The sequence below is a fragment of the Talpa occidentalis genome, unplaced genomic scaffold, assembly GCF_014898055.3.
Source record: "Talpa occidentalis isolate TD23 unplaced genomic scaffold, MPIMG_talOcc4v2.1, whole genome shotgun sequence".
Classification (NCBI taxonomy): Eukaryota; Metazoa; Chordata; class Mammalia; order Eulipotyphla; family Talpidae; genus Talpa; species Talpa occidentalis.
The window spans coordinates 30,988,891-31,011,005 of NW_026555331.1; the positions used below are offsets into that span (position 1 = coordinate 30,988,891).

The 22,115-nt window shown below is 38.6% G+C and overlaps 1 protein-coding gene and 1 long non-coding RNA gene across 2 annotated transcripts in view; one reads left to right on the plus strand and one right to left on the minus strand.

Moving 5' to 3' along the window:
* Positions 1-22,115, minus strand: part of SPAG1 (sperm associated antigen 1) — a 55,237-nt gene that overhangs the window by 25,040 nt on the left and 8,082 nt on the right. Inside the window, 10 exon segments of the mRNA XM_037503238.2 lie at positions 2,577-2,676; positions 3,018-3,111; positions 3,114-3,376; positions 10,524-10,683; positions 14,016-14,122; positions 15,178-15,308; positions 17,486-17,591; positions 18,203-18,312; positions 18,805-18,869; positions 21,782-21,904. Of these exon segments, the coding sequence (XP_037359135.1) occupies positions 2,577-2,676; positions 3,018-3,111; positions 3,114-3,376; positions 10,524-10,683; positions 14,016-14,122; positions 15,178-15,308; positions 17,486-17,591; positions 18,203-18,312; positions 18,805-18,869; positions 21,782-21,904 (1,259 nt within the window).
* LOC129145284 (uncharacterized) lies at positions 9,116-15,699 on the plus strand. Its single transcript, XR_008550594.1, has 3 exons — positions 9,116-9,255; positions 9,691-9,749; positions 15,556-15,699. It is a non-coding gene; the product is annotated as an uncharacterized LOC129145284 (long non-coding RNA).

The following is a 22,115-nucleotide window of genomic DNA, read 5'->3' on the forward strand; positions in this document are numbered from 1 at the left end:
AGACTGGGTTTACGAATGAAAACTATTGTACTCTTAGTTTTAACAAAATTAACTGAAACCATAAACAGTACTCCATGCAGATATCTTATGAAGAATGTACTTTCTATAAAACCCATGAACTGCCCCAGACTGCACACTGGGATGTGTTCTCTTTGGTAACTCGTGTGCTACCAGCAGTTCCTAGAGCAGACACTTAATTTGCAAGACTCAGGGTCACGCTACTTGTTTGTTCCAATAGTCCTCGAGATCTGTTGCCCATTCCTGTGTAAAATGATTTGGCGAAAGAAAAGTAGACAGAGGATCTGCTATAGGCAGAGGTCACTAAAACTTTCTCATTTAAGCTTACAACCCTGCAAGGTAAATATGAGTAGGTTCATTTTGCAGATGAAGAAACTGAAAGACACATGGAGTCATCTGTTCACGTCAGCTGTTTTGAATTTTAGTTTTAGGAAACAAGGGCATTACCTGCCCTACCACTATATGCCAATGCCTACATCAGTACAGGATGGTACTCAGTATAACTCCTCAGTGTCTGGCTCCTACTACCATTTGTCATGTAATCTGGGCCATGGAATATAAAACTTGCCAAAAAAAGCAAAGATAACTAACTGAAAAACTAAAAAACAGGCTTCCTTTAAAACGTATAACATCTTCTTGAGGTGAGTAACCTCCCCAGTCATATTTCTGCTAATAAATTATTCCCAGTTCATACAAATTCAAGTACGTCCATATTTCAACATGTTTGGAAAAGCAAGTCATGGTTTCCCTAGCACTAAAATGAGCTGAGACTTCACTGCTTTGGAATAAAGTAATCCATGCCCTTTATGCTGGAACTCATTATGTCAGATATCAAAGAAAACATCTAAGTAGGTCGGTCTCTATGGAAGTCAGTACTGACCAGCTGAGCTGGATTCCTTGGCCTAGAACACAGCTCTTACCTAAAGTGCAGTCTACCTCCCTCCTTGAAGACGCTCTCCTGCTCTCCCCCAGGACAAATCCCCTTTCTAGCCTCCCAGGACAGTGTGGGTGGAGTGCCATCTTTGACTTCCTCCTGGGCCTACACTGAAACACGATGAATTTTAGGCAGAAGGATCTGCCACCTTACACCATTTCGTTTAAGTACAAAGAGAGTGCATTGTTTTGCAGCTGCCCTGGCTATAGGGTTCAAATTTTTAACAAAGGAGTCCTGAACTGGCTCACTAGATCTAACACAAGTTTGAAGGGTAATACCTTAACAACAGACATTACAGCTAAGCGGGTCTTGGCTGCAAATCACCACATGCCTGGCACCCTGCACATTCACCTGGTCTTGTTGGCTAGTCATGGGCAGCAGTAAAGGATTAGCAACCTGCTCTCCTGATGAACAAAGAGCCCAGATTTGTTCCATTTGCCTATTTTCATGGTCTAATTAGTACTCCGACCATGGCAGATTTCAAGCTACCAATTTTTGTGGTTAGTATGAGCCAACAATACAGTGGATGGGGTCTAAAGTCAAGTGAAAACATGTAATATTCACTTTAAAACTAATTATGTAAAACAGGCAAAAAACCAAAAAAGCCCAAGCACTTTGAAAGGCCTTCCTTTTAAACTGTAGGCACAGCTACTAGCAAGTTTTACCCATATCAATAAACTAACACGATGAAAAAAATAATATTGTTTACTTTATAATTAGGATGTCTACATAAGATACTGTCTAAACTAGGGATTCTGAGAACAAAAGGGGTAACATTAATAATTATATCAGACAACAGAGTAAACCAAGACTGGGTAGTCAAACCAAGACATACAACTTATTTTTTAGATGCATTAATAGTTTCTTTCTAAAGAGGTCCTGAAGCAAGGTTATTACTTAATGGTAAAAGAAAAGAGTCCTTTTTATTCGTGTAAGTATATTCATGTATCCCAGCACCTAACTTAAGAGAGCATGGCGGGCAACTACTGTGCTGGATGGGCACAACGCTGTATAAAACATAGTTCCTGACCTCACAGAGCTTAAAACCCAGTGCGGTGGAAGTCACAAGTGTGAGTGACAGTGCAGGGAATGGCACCCATGCAAGTGACCAGAGAGCCTGAGGCCACCAGGAAGGCAGAGTGGAAGGCCCAGGTGAGCAGGGATTTCAGACGCAGAGGTATTCAGGCAGCATTACCAAAGTGGACCACCTGGAAGAGAAGGCTGGTTTGGGGGGCAGTGTGGTAACAGAAGGGTTTAATAATTATCTGGAAGACAATTTTGAGCCAATGGACACCTGGTTTGAAAGTCTGAAAAAAACACTGCTCCTGGTAAGGTTAGGCTGATGCAACAAGAGACTGGAGGAGACAGAGACTGGAGGGTTTCTCCGGCACTCTGGGAGTGACAAGGAAAAAAAGAACACGAAATATGGTGGCGGCCCTGGAAGTGAACACCCACTCGTACCCTCTTTTCTGTCTTCAGATACGCTGAAGAATTTGAGGTTTTCAAGTATTAACAAATATGCCTTAAAACTGTCTTAAGAAGACTCGTGCAGAAAAGTTTTGCACACAATCATCACCTTGTAATGACAACAATCTCCTGACAAACCTGAATAAGGGCCGTTTACCTGTTACAATCCTTAATACAGTCGCTGCAGTTTCCTTCTTTCAGGCAACATGCTGCTCTGTTGGAATACAAGATACTCAACTCCTCCGCACTTGCACTTCCTAAAATCGGATTTAATCAAACAGTTAAAATCTGTTGGCAAAAAACAGAGTTCACCACAATCACGGGGCGAGGGCGGGGGTGGCCCCTGATGGCCCTGCGGCCCTGCAGATGCTGACAAGGCAGAGCGGCGGCGGGCGCCGTCGGTGCCAGCGGCGGTCGGAGGCGCAGCCTGCAAGGGCCACGACTAACCGCGCCTCGCCCCCGGCACGTGTCACGCATTCCGAGGTCCCGCGCGCCCCGAGGCCCAGTCACCAGGCAGGAATGCGCCGACGACGCCCGCGCCTCTCCCGAGGGCCCCCCCCGCCCCCGGCCGCAGCCCCGGGGGTCCCGCGCACCCTACCTGCCAGCTCCAGCTGCGCGATCGCCGCCGAGTACTTGAGCGCCGCCTCGGAGAACTGCCCGCTTTTAAAGAGCGCGTTGCCCAGGCTCTTCAGGGCAGCGGGGCTGGAGGGCGACGCGTCGGCCCCGGGGGGTCCTCGGGGCCCCGCCCGCCGTCCGGGAGCCCCTCGGACCCGCGCGCCGGCGCCGCAGCCCGCGGCCGGCGCTGCTGGTCCGCGCCGGCGCCCGGAGCCCGGCCCCGCCGCGGCGCGCCCCGCTCGGGCCGCCGGCCCGCCTCGCTCCGGCCCGCCAGCTTCTTCTGGATGTTGCCCATGGCGCGCGGCTCGGGGGCGCGCCCGGCTCCCGCCGGCTCCGCGGCCTCTGTGGGGAAGTGGGTGCGGGAAGTGTTTGCATCATCAGGACGAACTACCGCGGAGGCCGCGGGGGTGCGCGGCGCGGGGGTGCGCGGCCGCGGCTCGCCCGGCGGACTCGGGCGGGGTCGCCCGGCGGACACCTCCCCCTCGGGTGGGGCCGGGTGGCCCCCGGCACCTCCCCGGGCACCCCCGCGGGAGGGTTTACCGCGCCGGCCGCGAGCGCCAGGGTCCCCGGGGCGTGCCGGGCTACCCGCTCTAGCCAACCCCTTATTTTAACTCTTTAAAGGCTAAGGAGCTAGTGACATTGCAAAATGATGTCCTTCGTCAAGCCATGGGTCTTACAAAATACGTACTTTTCTCTCATTTGCAATTATGAGTGAATGAAATTACAAAAAAAACGTTCCATATAATAATTGCGCCAGGGTTAGAGTATACCCTTATTTTAAAGGCCTGGGAGAAACACATTATTTGAAAGAAAAGGTCCACGTGATTTTTAAGACATTTAAAGGTGAAATTAGCCAACATAACATAGGCATCTGGCTGTTCAGTTTAAAGAGAGCCTTAAAAAGACTAAATTTTCATTATAATACCTTCCTCTGATCTTGATTTACTAATCATAGCTTTAATAATTGAATCTACTATTTTTAAATATGAAAACGATGTATAAATATTTCATTGATGGGTGTCATAACATTAAAGCAGCTATTCATCATTTCAAAACAGACTCCCAAGCCTCCTCTTTTTAAAATTTTTAATCTGACTTTAATGGCTCTATTTTCCCTTTTGTTTTATGAATGTTAATGATAGGATTTGAAACACAAAGAGGACACAGGAAACACAAGTATTTAAATAAAAATCAGTCGATGCCCACCTTAAGGCAATCACTGAGTATAAAAATACAATGTCTACAGTATAGCTGATAAATACAAATTTGTATACAACAGAGTAACATCCAGTTTTGGGTCACTAACAACAGACTTAATTATTAAAACAATAAAAAGATCATGTCCTAGTGATACAGCCCCAGATTGGACCCAGAAGGACTATTAGAACAAGCTCCACCCTTCATCATCTGGTATCTGTTACTCAGGTTCCCACCCAGCATAAAAATGGATGGAAACATGAGTCGGTGTAAGCAGAAACAATGGACAACTTGGTATTAATATTTTCCATTTCCATGTATATTATCCCCTTATGTTTGACTAACACTATTACTAACTAGCTGCAGTTTATGAAGAACTTAATATAGGTCAAAACCTTTACATACATTACCATTTCCCATTATCATTAATCCTCATATCAAGTATTATCATCCCCACTTTACAAATGAGACAATGGAGACACTTAAGAAGCTTAGGAATTCTCTCAAGCACAGAGAGCAGGAAACCGGCACAACCAGGATTTGAATGAAATGAATTAAATGCAAAGTCATACCTCTTTCATTAAGACTGAACAACTGTGCCAGTCTCTGCAAAGGAAAACAGAGGCCCAAACATGACAAACCTGTGAGTCCTGTTTGGTATTATACTACTCAAGGGACATACCAGAGGAGCACTTCAGAAGGTGATTCCAAAGGCAGAACAGAGGAGTGGCCTTATCTAAAAACCTTGACTTTGGAATTCGTGGTATATAAATAAACACTGAAGTTTGAGTGCAGTGTGTCATTCAGATCTTCCAAAGATCCCCGAGAAATACTTAATGTATAGGATGATCAGAGGAAGAATCTCCAGTGGACATGGGGGATGGAGGGGGAGGAAATGAGAGACAAACAAGTAGTCAACAATAACAATATCAAATATCAACAATAACAAATGGAAGAAATGACTAATAATGTCACCTGCATAAGGGCGAAAGAGTCATTAGCACAATGGGGTTAAAAATCACAGACTTCAGAAGTCTTGGATGGGGTTTTCTGGGCAATTGATAGATGCAAAATCCTCAAAACAATAATAGAAGGGTTATATACCATGACCAAATGGGATTTATCTCAGGAACATAAGAATATATTGCTCAACAATAAAAAATAAATCTATGCAACACACCACACTGACTGAGAGGGGAAGATGCCTGATCATAGCTGATGCTGAAAAGGTATCTGACAAAATCCAATACCCTTTCATAAAGAAAAAAAAAAGAAACACTCAGAAAAATAGATCAGATGCGAAATTTCTTACCATAATAAAGTACATTTATGAAAAACAAACAATTCAATGCTAAAATCATGAAAACTTCCCCCTTAAGATCAGGAACAAGATAAAGATGCAGTGTTTCTTGTTAGTGACTCAACATTGTACTAGAAGTTGTAGCCTGCTCAATGAAACAAGTAAAATACAAGGTGTCCATATTGGAAAGGCAGAAGTAAAACTACCTCTACTCACAGACAACATGATTATATAGAGATTATTTGGGAAATATAATCCCAACAGATCCACAAACAAATCAAACCACTGCTAGAACAGGCAAATTCAACAGTTTCAGGGTACAAGATCAGCATATAAAAAAATCAGTTGTTTGGGCCTCCCCGGTGGCGCAGTGGTTGAGCGCTGGCTTGCAAAGCTGCCTGCATCCTCTGCAGCGCCGGTTCGATCCCCGGCTGCTCCCAGGCCACCGGAGGAGGGTCCCACATGGCACACAGACCTCTCCTGCCGCCCGCTGCTCCCCTCAGCAGTGTACTTCGGTCCTTCTGCCTGCTCTGCTCCCTGCTCTGGCTCGGTGAATTCTCTTACCCTCCCCCACTTCTGACTGTACCCAGTGCTTGTATAAATAAATAAATAAATCCTTAAAAAAAAAAATCAGTTGTTTTATACACTAGCAAGACAATCTGGAAAGAAAATTACAAAAACAATTCCATTTACAATAGCATTCACAGGAATAAAATATAGGAATAATTTAACCAAGAGGATAAAAGACTTATACTATGAAAACTACAAAATATTGCTGAAAGAAATTGAACATGACATATATAAAATGGAAAGATAGCATGTGACCATGGATAGACTTACTATTGTTTAGATATCAATACTACCCAAAGCAATTTAAAGACTCAACATGATCCCTATCAAAATTTACACTATTTTCATGGAAATGAAAAAACTGATTCTTAAATGCACGTGAGATTGCAAGGGTCCCCAGAATAGCAAAAACAAACTTGAAAATTAAGAACAAAATCAAAGACATCAACACTTCTGATTTCAAGATTTTGTAACAAAAAAAAGTGTGATGTCAGCATAAAGACAGAAAGACTGACAGAATAGACTTAAAACATCATGGGAAACTGATTTTTGACAAAGATGCCAAGACTATTCCATTCAATGAAGAAGAATAGTCTCTTTAATAAATGATGTTGGGACAACTGGATTTTTACATGCTGGAAAAAAAAGAACTAGAATAGACTCCCTCCTACCTCAATTATTCAAAATAAATCAGTAACCTAGAGAAAAGGTTAAAACCTTTTAAAATCTTAAAACCATAAAAATCTTACAAGAAAACATAGGGGTAATTCAACATGACCTTAGATTTCACAAATGATTTTTATCTATAACATCAGAGTACAAGCAACAAAAGAAGAAACCAATAAATTGCATGTCATCAAAATTAAAATCTTTTGTGCATCAAAATATTATTAAGAAAATAAAAAGATAATCCACAGAATGAATAAATTGTGTGCGAATCACATATCTAATAAAGTTCTTGTATCCAGAATATATAAAGATGAGTTACAATGTGACACTAAAAAGACAACCTAATTTAAAATGGGCAAAGGACTTGAATAAACACTTTCCAAAGATGATACACAAATGGTCGTAAAAGATGGTTAATATCATAAGTCACTAGGGAAATTCAAAACCATAAGGAAATAGTACTTCATACCCCATGGGATAGTTATAAGCAAAAAGTAAAACCATAACAACTGTTTGCAAGAATGTGAAGAAATTGAAATCCTCATATATTGTTGGTGGGAATACAAATTGATGTAGCCACAAAAATAACTCTAGACTATGAAAACTATGATGGTTAACAGAGAGGAAAGGAGGTAGATACAAGGGTAGAAGGAGACTCTCTCCTAATGGGAATAGCACTACCAATTTGGTGGCGGGTGCAGTGAGGTTCACACATAAAGAGGTGTGAAGTTGTATTTCCAAAATTTACATAGCATTGTAAACTAAATGTAAATCAATAAAATGTTATTTAAAAAGAAAAAAAAATGATGTAGCACTTTGTAAAACAGTCTGGCATTTCCTCAAGAAGTTAAACATATAACTACCATATAACCCAGCAATCCACTCTTAAATATACCCCAGAAACTTTAAACATATGTTCACACACACACCAAAGAGGCTTTCTACATTATTCCTAAAAGACAAAAAGTCAAACCAACCCAAATGTCCAGCAACTAATGAATGAGTAAAGAAAATGTGGTATTATGCAGGCAATGGAATGGAATAAAAATGAATGGTGATAGATGCTGTAGCATGAATGAACCTTGAAAATATTATGCTAAGTGAGACAATCTAGGACCAAAGGCCACATATCATATGATTCCATTTACATCAGGAAAGGAGAAAGAAAAAAGGTCAGGGGCTGCCAGGGGAAGGGAAGACTGGTGAATGCTAGTGAGTATGAGATTTATTTCTGTGATGATAAAAACGTTCATGAATTTCACAGTAGCAATGGTTGCACAACCTTGTAAAAATACTAAAATCTGCTGAATTTGAAAAGAATGAATTTTATGATATATAAATTATAAATCAAGTTTTTTTAAAGTGCTTATTTTACCTTATCCTTGACAACAAAGGATACTTTGAGGTGGATTTTTCCCCCCATTTTGGCCAATTCAATGGGGGGAAAAAGATTCTATATTTTCATTTTTTACTAGCAATACAAAATTTATTGATCATATACATTTCCTGGATGTAGCTGTTCATATGCTTTGTTCATTTTGGCACTGGGCTTTTAAAATTTTTCTTACTCTTTTGTAAAAACTCTTCATATAGTTATCAACCTCTTGCTATTTTCCTAGTTTGTCATTGGCTTTTTCATTTTTTTAGTGGTACTGACCTATATGGATTTTTCATTTTCACATGATCAGAATCATTCCCCTTTATGATTTTTATATTTTATTTATTATTATCTTATCTCTTTGAATCCCCATATATTTCTGTATTCCTGATGCTGCCAATTCCAGGAAAAGAGAAATATCTCTACTGCTTGTGGGTGACAATTTAATTTTCCTATACTTAATTTTTAAGTGGGAAAAAACAACAGCATTACAGAGAGGCCAGGCACTTACTTTCCTCTGATTGCTTCTCATGGACTCTGTAAGGAGAAAGAACAAATACCAAAGTTTCTAACAGATATGGTTGTATGCTGATGGCTATTTCTTTATGCACTCTCCCCAAAGGGAAAACAAATAGATTGGGGAGTTTCCAAGAAAGCACACAAACTCAAATCCCCAAGTCTAATCAGGCAGGGAAATAGGGAGCTATGTCTCCATTGTAGTCCTTAAAAGGACAGATAACAAGAATCTAACAATTGTCTTATCTTAGTACTTGACACAGAATCAGCTGTTAAGCCCACTGGTTATGCTATACCTCAGTCTTGATGAACTGGGCCTGGCCAGCCCAAATGGAGTGCGCAGGTGAGCAGCATTGTCGGCCTAGGTTACAAAACACTAATTCATGTATTTTCCTGCATCATACCCCATAATGACTAAGAATTCTTTCTTGGAATGTGATGGGATAGGAAACCACATGCAAAGATTCCAACTTTATAACCTCCATGTGGGCTTTAACAGTATTTTCCTAAAAGTGATTTGGATGTCTCCTCTTTCGTGCAAGGCGCCAGGACCTGTTTTGTACATGTCACTTATAATGGAATGCAGAAGAGGTGAGCATAAGAAAGTCCCATCAACTTTATTTACTCCACCTCATTCTGATTTGCTTTACTGACAAAAGGGAACATACTAGTCTTAAAATTTATATTCTTCCTAACAAGATATTTTTGTTACCAGAATCTTACCTATTTTTATATATTCCTAATCTACAAAATTATTAGAGAAGGAGCCCTGACTGACTGGATCAGAAATAGTTCCCTAAAATTTATGGTTGTCTGGAAAAATGAATGTGAATATTTGCTTTTCTATGGGGCTGATGTTAGGAATAATCTGCAGAAAGAAATATTTTATCAGTCTTTTAAATATTACAGATTTCTAATCACAAGAGTAATAGTACTACTTCTGATTTTTAAATGATTAGCCCTTTCCTGTTTGTTTATCTCCTCACCCTTCCTAAAGCCCCAATTTTTTTTTTTTTTCCCTGCAAGCTGTAGGATGCAGAATGCTGCTCGATGCAGGATCCTGGCCTTTTTATTGATAGAAAAAGGTGGGTCAAACTGAACACTGGATTTTGGGCTTTAGGGAAGGTGAGTACACACCTAACTCCCACACATGGCTCCAGTCTTATTAACAAGGTGTTCCAGTGATCAGTCCCTGGGGCACAAAGCCCATCAGTATTGCCCCAAGGCAAGCAAGTGGCCTACTCTTGTCTAACTTGAAAGCAGCCTTGTATGCTACAATACAATAAGGTGCTTATCATTCTGTCAGACTTATTTCACTTAGCACAATGTCCTCAAGGCAAAGAAGGATTTCCTTTTCTATGGCTGAATAGTATCTTATTGTATATGTATACCACAACTTCTTTATCCAGTCATTGATAGATGGACACTGAGGTTACTTTCAAATCTTGGTGACTGTGAATATTGCTGTAATGAACTACTGGGGTGCAGATAACTCTTTAAGATAGTGGTTTCATTTCTTTTGAGTATATACTTGGTCAAAGATGGAGTTGCTGGATCATAAGGTAGTTCTATTTTTAATTTTCTGAAGCACCTCCACACTGTTTTCCATAGTGGTTTCAACAATTGACATTCTCACCAACAGTACACAAGGGTGCCCTCTTTCCACAAACGGGCCAGTACTTGTTATTGCTTGTCTTTTGATAATAGCCTTTCTAACCCATGTGAGGTGAATTTATAAGATAAAGCTATAAAACATTTGGCATTCTAAGAATTTTGTACCAACAGAAGGGAAAATTTGAGCCAGTTCATCATATGAACAGGCAGTGTTGTGCATAACCAAAAGAAAAAAGATGTTTTACTTTTGTCTCCACTGCCATCGTCATGTTTTCTTTCACTGTCCTTTCCAGCTTCATCTTCAGAGTTTTCTACTTCCTGAATAACCATCCTTTTCCCTTTGGTTTTAGTCTGAGATGCAGGTTTAGAATTTTTTAGATCTCTTTCAACTTCTGACAAGGTTTTCTGCAACATAATCACCATATCAAACACTTTTCTTTAATGAAAACAAACATTCAGGTAAGAAGATAAAAATATTAAAAAGTAAAGATAACTAAGATAAGCCTTTGTATGGTGGTCTTTGTTTTGTTTTACTTTTTCAAACAACTTCACAGCATTGTTTATAATCATAGTCCACTAAAAAGTTTAAAATGTTAATAAGTATATAAAAAGAAAATATCTGAAATTCTGCCATCCACATAACACTATTGGCATTCTTATGACCCTAGATATATTCTTTCTTTCTTTATTTTTTTAAAGATATATTTATTTATTTATACAAGCACTGGGTACAGTCAGAAGCACGGGAGGGTGAGAGAATTCACCAGAGCCAGAGGGGAGAGCAGAGCAGGCAGACTGATGAAGTACTGCTGAAGGGAGCAGTGGGCGGCAGGAGAGGTCTGCGTGCCATGTGGGACCCTCACCCGGTGGCCAGGGATCGAACTGGCGCTGCAGAGGCTGTGGGCAGCTTCGCAACCCAGCACTCAACTGCTGTGCCACCGGGGAGGTCCCCTAGATATATTCGTATGCATAATATGCACAAAGGTGTAGTTTTATGCTAGTTAAATCATACTACACATGCTGTTTTTAGAGCAATGTTGATATAGCTTTATATTTCATGCCAGCTAGATTAAAAAGTATTTATTTTTTACAATATATATTATATATAATAAACCATTTTCCTTCCTCATTTTTAACAGTCGTACTAAGGTTTAGTTGATATAAATCACAGGAAATTAAAAATGAAGATAGATTTTTTGGACATAATAGTAAATATATCCATCATTCTCAAAAGTTTCTTGCTATCTCTTCGTAATATCACCTACTTTTGCTTCTCCCTGCAACCACTGTTCTTTCTGTCATGACAGCTTGCATTTTCTAAGACTTCATATAAATAGAATCATACTATCTGTAATCTCAATTGTTTTTCACTCAGCATAATTATTTTGAAATTCAACCATGTTTTATATCTATCTATCTATCTATACTATAGTTCATCACTTTATATTGCTGAACAATATTCTCTTGTATGAATATAATTTGTTCATCCATTCACCTGCTGAAGGACAATAGTTTGGGACAATTGCAAATAAAGCCCTTATGAACATTTGAGCATAAATGTTTGTATGGACATTTGCTTGTATTTTACTTGTGGAAATACTTAAGAGTGGAATAGTGGATCCTACAGTAGTATATGATTTTATGTTTAACTTTTCAAGAAATGATTAGCCTGTTTTCCAAAGTGGTGGTATCATTTTATATTACCAAGAGTTTCAGTTTTTCCATGTCCTTGCCAACATTTGGTATGGTCAATGACTTAATTTTAATATTCTAACAGGTTTGTAGTGCTATCTCTTGTTTTAACTTATATTTTCTCAGTTATTAATTATATTGGGTACCTTTTCATGTGATTATTTTCCAACTACATTTCTATTTTGGTGAAGTGCCTGTTCATTTGGTTTTCTTACTATTGAGTTTTAAGAGTTTTCTCCTATATTTCCTTCTGGAAATTTTATATCGTAGGCATTACATTAAGGTATATGGATCCATTTAGAGTTAATGTTTGTATAAGGTTAAGATAAAAATGCATTTGAACAAGTTCTAATAGTTAATATATAAACATGAGATTTTACTAGGTAGTGAAATCAAAGGTGATTTTCCTTGTTTCAAATTTTTACTTTTAGAACTGTGTTAACTTTTTAATATGCCATCATAAAAAGGAAATACTACAGGGAAAAGATGTATTCCAAAATGAGACCTAAACCTAATCTGCTGAAATACTAACTTGACAAATGCTGCTGAAATACTAGACACATTAGCTGCCATTCAGCATGAGATAAATAATTTAGTAGGTGTATGTAGAAATTTAGTGACAATTTATTGTTAGAAGATGTTGGGTTCCTCACATTTCTAAATATACTGTGAGCATGTTAGGGGACGTGCCATGCCCCCCGCCCCCACCACCACCACCTACATGCAGTTGCTTTGTGCTACAGGTCCTAGTGTGCTACTGGGAGCTAGTGGCAGGGGGGCTGAGCAGCCAAGTGAAGCTACGTAACAACGAAGTCAGGTGGGCTAAGGAAGAGCACTTTGTTCCTGTGGCCTAACCTGTACCCTGGTACTGCTGGGAAGGAGACATGGGAGGAGAGACATGTAGAGACACTTGGAAGAGATGTTGGTGAGAGAGATAACATGGAGAGGCTAACAATGGCAGTCATTCTTTTGATGTGGTATTGCCTTTTGTTCCTGTTTTCTGGGACCTGCTTCAGAACCCCTCTTGTATGCTTCTCTGTCAGAAAGTTCCTTAGATGTGGGGCAAGCTTTCAGGCCTCAGGGGTCCTGCTTCACATCTGCCCTGTTTGGCTAAGTATTTTGAGTGTTTTATTTGGAATATCCTTTCTTCTTTTCTCTCTATGCACACCAATTCTATAAAGATCAATATACTGTGAATTTGCTTTGTCTTTACATGGTAAATTGTTGACTCCATTTTGGAGTGCACAGGCTCCGGGGTCTCTGGGTACCCCTCGCCTGCATGCTAACAAGCAGAGGCACTTAAACCGCCTGCAGTCTAGACTGTCTTTTAAGAATATTTTTACTGAAAACAGTCTTGTGAAATACAGTATTTCCCTTCAGAGGAGAAACAAGTTTATTTGCTTTCCAGTTAAATATTTCCCTCTGGAACAGATGCTTGGCAGTTTTGCTTGTATCTCATTATAAAGGATGGGAGTTTCCTTAACTTGGCATTCTTCAGATGTGACACAAACTCAGTGAGTGTGTGGCATCAATCTGGGTCAATCTCATCACCCCCATGGGACATGGAGGCACAGGGACTGACATGAACTCATTGGCTTGTTTTGGTAACAAAGTACTTGGTATATGACCCAGGAGTCTCAGATACTTTACAGGCCCTGACACTTCTCTCTGCTCTTTGGGTCTTAATACAGATTCCTTTCAGTAAATACCTGAGCCAGTCTGCAAAGGGTGGTGCATGCTGTCTACACTGCTGTGCTTATCATGCGAGTTACAGGTGAAACACTCTTGTAGGGGCTTCAAGCTACTGCCTAATCCTACCTGGAAAACTTCTACGCCACTCTGCATAATAAATTGAGATTAACTTGAGGAAAGTATTGCCTATAACACTGCATTCAAATAGATGTTAACACTTCAGAATGTCTGAGACATTTTAAAGTGATCTTATCATCTTCCTCATTTTTCAGCCAGATTAATGTCATTGTAACATAAATACAGAAATAGCAAACTATAGTTTGATGTTAAAAAAAATCACTTTCTACACTTACTTTGGCCAACTCATTATCAGGTTCAAAATCCAGTACTTTATGCAAATCTTCTAAAGCTTCCTGGAGTTTGTTCTGATGTTTGTACGTAGTGGCACGGCGCAGAAGAGCTGAGAATTTACCAAAATAAAAGTGTTATTTGTAGACATAGACCGTTATATTTATAACATATTTTTCAGTGGAAGAACATAAGTAGCACAGGATTGTTTAGGATGCAAAAAAAAAAAAAAAAAGGTACAAAGCTTAACTACACCCATTTGCCGGTACTACACATATAGAAAATAACACCAAGGCAGAGAGAAGAGGTTGCATCACGCAACTGTCCTCTCCAACAACCAGGCCCTCTGGCAGCCCCATGCCCCAACAGCTACCAAGGCCTCAGAAACAACACACCTCAATCCTTCAGATGTACCATGCTGTGCCACAATATTGGAGAGTTCTTTTTTTTTTTTTAAGATTTATTTTATTTACGTAAGAGTTGGGGTATAGGCCAGAGGCGCGGGAGGGTGAGAGGATTCACCAGAGACAGAGCAGAGAGCAGAACAGGCAGATGGACCCAAAGCACTGCTGAGAGGAGCAGCGGGCGAGACCGGAGAGGTCTGCCACGCCATGTGGGAATCTCCCTGGCCGCCAGGAATTGCACCCGCACTGCAGAGGCTGCGCTCAACCCACTGCAGCACCGGGGAGGCCCAATAATGGAGAGTTCTTACTAAACAATGATGTTTTTCTCCTTATAATCTAGTATTATTTCATTGCTTTGTGAAAACTTAGAAACCTTTTATTCAAATTTAGCTCAGAATAAATGTACTAGTGCCACTGAAATAACTACAATGGTAAATTTTATGTTACATGTATCTTACCAAAAGTTTAAAAAATTGAAAGAAAAAAACATCTATAGTTTAAAAGCCATTTTGAGGTATTTCTTTAAAAATGCATATATGTTTTAGTCAATTTTTTGAAAACTAGCTATTTTAATGAAAAAAATCAAGGACTTATAGTGCAAGTTAAACTTGAAATTTAAAGTAACTTATATGGAGGTAATGCAGTTTTCACATAGAAATTCAAGCTCATCTGAAATAGTTTTATTATAGATATAATAAGTATCTACAAATGATCTTTATAGATCCTGCTGTAAATTTTCAAGCATACTGTGAATATTTTTTACCCTTTAAGTTTCCAGGTTCCAGTTCCAAGACCTTTTCACAATCTTGAAAAGCACTGTTCCAGTTCTGTAGTTTGAGTTCTGCTTGAGCACGATTGTTGTAAGCCACTACTGTGGGAAGCACTGAGATGCTTCTATAAAAGAGACACTTATTGGCAACAAGTAGATGAGAGGTAAACATAAGAAGATACAGAGGCTCAGCTGAAGTTGTAAATAAAACAATAACAGGCTGTTATGAGAAGAATTATGTCCCATCCCAATATCCATATGGGGATGTCCTAATCTCCAGAATATAACTATATTTAGAGATAGAATTTTTCAAGATGTGATTAAATTAAAATGAGGTCATCAAATAATCAAATATCACTGGTGTCCTTACAGGAAGAGGACACTGGAACACAGACACACACATGAAGACCTGGGGAGAAGACAGCCATCTATAAGCCAAGGAGAAAGACCTCAAAAGAAGCCAATTTTGATCTCCAGAAAATAAAGTTCTGTTGTTTAAGCCACTCAGTCTGTGATATTTAGTCAGGGTAGCCCTAGCAAACTAATATAGTCTTGAAAAACAAATATGGAACCCTGCCAAGACTGGATAACAACTGGAATAAGAAGGCTGTTGAGAGTCTGGTTCCAGGCATGTCCAGGCTTTACCATGTTGGCGTATGTGCAGAGAAGTCCACAGCAGAGAAGAAAATGAAACTCCTCAGGCAAGCTTTGTCCAGCATGGAAAGTCAACCAATCACAGCACGACACACTTTTCGCCAATCAAAACTGAAATAGCTGAAACCCTTATTTGGCTAAAGTAGACCTACTCTCACCCCTTGCCTATATAAGTATGCTTCCCACAGAGCACCTTGGGCATTCAGCTTAAGTGTTCTGTATACCTAGATTCTCCTCCCCCTGCACCAAAGGTAGTCCTTGAAGCCCCTGAACCTTTGCTATAAGAGCTATAACACTTCTGCTGTGACATTCAAGCTCTAACACTCAGGCTATAACCAATTGCTATAAGCTGATCAAAATCTGATATTTCAGTTAATCTGCATCATCAAAATACAATTCTATAAACACACTAAAACATTATTTAGACAGATGTTTTAATATCCAGTTAAGAGGTTTAAAGTTGACTCAGGCTTTAGAGGTGAGATGGGGATTTAAATACCCACGGAACTTATAAAAACAGTTTAGTTAATAGGAAATATCAAACACATTTTTTGAGACTTTGGAGATAATTTCCTAGTACAAAAAAATGCAGCAATTAATCATAATTAGTATTATTTTTCACAGTGTTACTGTTTTAATACACAAAATAGTTTGGTTACATGTAGATTTAACTCTAAGGAGAAAAAAATGAGATGTGGGCTGACATCCGAAAGATAAATTAGAATTAACGCGATAATGAGAACAAGAGTATTACAGAGACCTAGCATATGAAACGACCCTGTGATGGAGGAAGCAACATAAGTGCAAGGATGAGACCCAGGCAGTCTGACTGTGGAATCCAGTTCCAGTTCCTAATCTCAATACCATATGAACTTTCTGTCCATTCAGAAGGTTTTTATTTTCTCTGTAAGATTAGGGAAATTAGGACATGGGGATCACATGGGAGGTTGGAAGTTTGAGAAAAGTATTGGAAAAAACAAGGTAAATACAATGAATGCATGATAAACAATAAGTAAAATGTCTTGAGTGATTCTGTGTGTTTTGAGTGTGTCTTGAGTAACACATGCTATTTGGGTTTATTATATCATTTTGTTAGGGAGAAAAGGATGTCCTAAGGCTAATTCCATACAGGCTTTGTGGACTCCACCCCCACTCCAGACCAAAGCCATCAGGTCATTGGGAAAGACAAATCCCATCACCACCAAAGGGAAGGTGGCTGGAACCTGAGGGTAGAGTTAAGCAGCCAGGTTTGGTATAAAACCAGACACGTGGGCTTTGGCGGGGAGGTGGGAGGGGGTTGCCCTTTTTGGCTCTCCGCCAGCTCGCAGCCTCAGCCAGCTCTGCAAGTGCCATTGGGTTTCCAGGTCGTCGGATTGGGTAGGATGCATTAAAGACTTTATTTCCCTATTTTCTCCCTGAGTTGTACATTTTCCTCATTTCCCTTTCCCTTGTAAATAAACCTTTTATTAACCTTTTGTGTGTGCCTGTAATGGAGTATTAATAAGTCCCTTTTTAAGCGCGCGGGTGAGGACCCACAGCCAGGCAACCCGTTTTATATCAGGGCTGCTCCATAACAATTTCAACAATTACATTTGAACAATATCCATTTTTAATTAGGAAATTAAAACCACAACAAAACTATGATCACCTTGTATAATACATCACAGCCTCTTCAAAATCTCCTGAATTGAAAGCTTCATTTCCTTTTTCTTTTTCACGAACAGCAAGAGAAGCGATTTCCTTCTCAGTTAAGCCTAGAAATAAATGTCATCTGCTATAAGTAAAAATATACTTGTAAATATTTCTAAAAACTTTGAATACAAAAATGCTCATTTTAACAGAAACAGGAAATTGTAAAATAAAATGAAAAGTGCCCTAAGCTTAGGATATTTCTTCTCCTTAACTATTTGCAATTTTTGAGGTTTTAGATTTTTTATGATTGGTTTTGTTTCATTTAAATGGTTCTATGCACCCACGGACTTAAAAAAAAAAAATCTGCTCCATATTTTTGTTTTGAGACAAAAGGGAAAACAAGGAGGAAAAAAAGTTGGAGGATTCAGAGAAACAAACACTAAACAAATTAACCATGATAAAAATTAGATTTATATCTTTACATGTTATTAAGTTTAATTATAAGCATTACTCATGTAAAATTAAAGTTAATAAATAATAAGTTAAATAATATAATTAAATTTATTAGAAATGTGCAAGTTTCTAGGGGGTAATCTAAACTTTTAATGAAAATCTGGAGCATTTATAAGAGAATGTCTTCATACTGACAGCTTTTATTATAACTCGTATGTTTTACATAATTTTAATCAAGAAATTTAAATACCACTAAATACGCTTATTTTTCTCTAGTTACCTGCTATATCTATTCTTGTCTCAATTTTAGACAAATGTGACTTGTTGTTTACCACAGTCTTTTCTTTGTAATCATCATCAATTTTTGAACATTCCTTTTCCACATCAAATCTTAAATGAAAGAACAATAAAAATTGAAAAAAATATAATATGAGCAAAGAAATAAAATTTTTTATTGATATTCTTGCATTTGTATCACTGTGCCTTTAAATACATGTTCCAAAAAATATTACAAGTCATCTGTATTCTCTCTTTGAAAGCAAGCAAATTAGTGACAACTTAAATATTAATCAGACATAAACTATTCAGAACCTTGTAATTAAAACTCTGACCAATTTCTATCAATTTAAAACTTTCACACTTTTCTATGGGTAGGTAGATGGGTTACATTAGTTCTTTATGGTCACTTTTATAAACCAAAGGAGGCAGTAATTCTTTATTAACTGATAAAAGGATTAAAAGTGCTTTAACCAGATACTCTTAGTATTCTGTTGACGTAATCTGGTATTTTTGATATGTTTAACATATTTATAATAAGAAATTATATTTTATCAAAGAAAAATTTTCAGTGACAAATTTTATATAAAGATATATAAAACATACTTATCCCACTCTGCATAATCCCTTGGAATTTTCTTTTTAGCTGGTCTATTTTTAGAATTTTTTTCCTGAAAGAATAAATCATATTTTATGATACGTATTTAATACAAGATCAAATTTTACTATAAATGAATAAAATGTGAATTATTAAATATTTAAATTTGGTGAATTAGAAAGCTATCACAACTATAAAATAATTACTGACATAATAATCATATTTAGCATGTTTAAAAAGTATTGAAAATTTGTAGCTACTTGGAGAACAATCTACAGTACTTGAAGTACAGATGCCAAGTTTAAAAACACATGTTTGAAATGTGACTGTTACTGATTTTTGATTATCCAAAAGCACTAGACTATCATTTTTTCTTTCAAAACCTAGGCACTAGGGAAATAATAACTGCTTTGCTTTATTAAAAATATTTTATTTATAATTACAGATATCCAACTTGGGTTAATTCTATTAACAAAAAATAAGTTATTGGCTTATGCAAACTTATGCAACCAAACTTATGAAAGAGCAGATTTGTTGCTAGATGAAAGAATTCATATGACCTCTCTCCCCCTGTCCCTAGTATCTGCCTACTGATTTTGTTATCCTTGCTGGCTACTTGCTTTCTTCATGTGATAGGAAATGTGGCCACAGGCAGTCTGGAATTATTACCTCACAGGTCTCTGATCAGAATGAAAAAGGAAAGTGACTCTGGCTAGCCTGGGTCATGTGCCTATGCCTCACCAAGTACTAACTTGGTGCTATTAAGTGACCCAACCTAAGTCATATGCCCCCTGCCAGCTCCAGAAGGAAGGAGGGCAAACAATAAGTGATTAAGCTTACAAATAGTTTCTTAAAAGTCATAATTTGAAAATAATTTGAATGGGTTTCTTTACCCAGACAGTTTTGTAACTTTGTACATTGGTCTTTCGGAGTTATGCAGATATTTCAGATATTTATACATTTCACGATATAGCCAAAAAAATCTTATCTGTTAATACCTTCATGGAGCACATCAGAAATGTCTTTAACCAAGAACCATATAAAAACACGAACTAGTCTAAATTGCATTTGAAAGCTCATATTTTCTCAGTGTCAAAAAAACACTGTCAGTTGGTTTCCTAGAAATGACAGGCTCACTTCACTCATTTTCAATACAGTGTTTGACTAAACCCAAGTCTGAATAACCATAGTTTGTCTGTCAATCACTCTTTGGAATAAAAACTGTTTCAGGAAAAAGTGGCCACTTCAGTTGGCAACTCACACAAGTGCTTTTCTGCAGATAATAATGATCATATTTCACTTCACAGTGAAGTGTTAGTCCCATAAAATATTTAAAAATGTGACCTCAAAATTCAAGATTTTACACAATAAGTTTTATTGTTTCATCAAGGACATTTTTAGGTTGTTAGAATTTTTTGCTGCCAGTGCCTACCAGTGGAGGAAACACTAGCAAAGAGCCTTCGTGTGTACTAACGCACCGGCAGCTTTACCCTCAGTGCAACATCACCCAGTGAAACAAAAAGCAATTATTTTTTAAAATAGAATTAACTTTCTGGATCTTTTGGGAGGATCTCTGGTACTCTAAGGGTCCATGGACCATACTTTGAGAACTACTGTTACCAGCCTGTATACCCATCCCCACCCCCACTCTCCCACTCACACTGAACTATAAATTCCTTGGGGGCAGAGATCAACTTTTATTCATTGTTATGTTTTAGGACTTAGCACATAATCGATATCTAAGAAATACAAGTTCATTGCTTACAGATAGTGTGACACACTACAGTGCACCTCACCTCATTACCTGAATAATTCCTTATGGGGAGTAAAAAGATCTAGCAAAGTAAATAATCTGGGAGCACAGTCACAGAGCTATGGATGTCTTTTATTTTTTTTTTTAAGGTAACATTAGCATTGGTTTACCAATTTTTTTTTTTTTAAAGATTTATTTATTTATTTATACAAGCACTGGGTACAGTCAGAAGCGCGGGAAGGTGAGAGAATCCACCAGAGCCAGAGCGGGGAGCAGAGCAGGCAGAAGGACCGAAGTACACTGCTGAGGGGAGCAGCCGGCGGCAGGAGAGGTCTGCGCGCCATGTGGGACCCTCGCCCAGTGGCCAGGGATTGAACCAGCGCTGCAGAAGGCTGCGGGCAGCTTGGCAACCCAGCACTCAACCGCTGTGCCACCGGGGAGGCCCTATGGATGTCTTAAATAAAATGGAAGATTCAAAGAAGAGTTGAGAACAACAAGGATGCGTTAATCTAGAATGAAAAGACTTGTTACAAATTTACAAATTTACATCCTGTTAAAAATTATGAGAATAAAAGAAAAAAAACATAGGGCAGGGGGAAAGGAACGTGTAATCCAAATGAAAGCCCAAAGACTCCCAGGGCCCAGAGCATGAGCTGGGTCAGAAACTCAGTTTCAACTTGAAGTAAAATAGAATGAATCTGGAAACCCCAACAGGCCCTTCTCTGTGGAACCTGGGTTAAAAAGGAAAGCTCTACAGGATAAAATAGGGACCAACCATCAAAAATACTCATAAGGGGTTAGGGATAAAGAAAGACATGAGCTAAACAGACGACTAACACTTGAAACTGCTAGATGTAATAAAATAGTTCCTCTCTACCTCTACTAGATACAGTGAATTATTCCCTGAAATTCACACACACTCAATTCAATTGTACATGCTCATCAAAACTGGCCAGAGTAGAAGAGAGAGCACAACAACAAAATAAGGGAAGACAGTAAACCCAAGACACAAGTCTTCAAGGAAAAAGCTGATACATTTTGATCACCCAGGAATAAAAACAGCCTACTCCAGAAGGTTATAGCACACAGCCCGCTGAAGACCGTCCCAGCTCAACTCAGAACACGATACTTCGGCAACTTTGACTAAGCACAACAGCACTCTTAATAAGGCAGCAACCACTGCAAATGTCTCCTACAGCCCACATCCCGCACCCCACACCAAATCAACCTACCTTGCTAGTGTGAAGTCGGCTGTTGGAACTACGTACTGGAGGCAAGTTATCTTCAGCTGGGAAAGTCTTGGTTTCATAAGCATGTATTTTATTTTCTTCTTTCGTAATTTCTGATACCCAACTCTGAAAAGAAGATAGAAAAAGAAAGACAGTTTAAAATTACTAACCAGGCATTTGAAAGGACTAGATGTCATTATAGCTTTCTAAGCTTTAGTTTTTAGTTTTTCTCTCTACCTGGAATGCCCTTCCTACTCTTTTTTTTTTCCCCAATTGTCAGATAATACAGACAATATAAATCTTTTCATCATAACTTTTTTAATTATAAGGTAAGTAT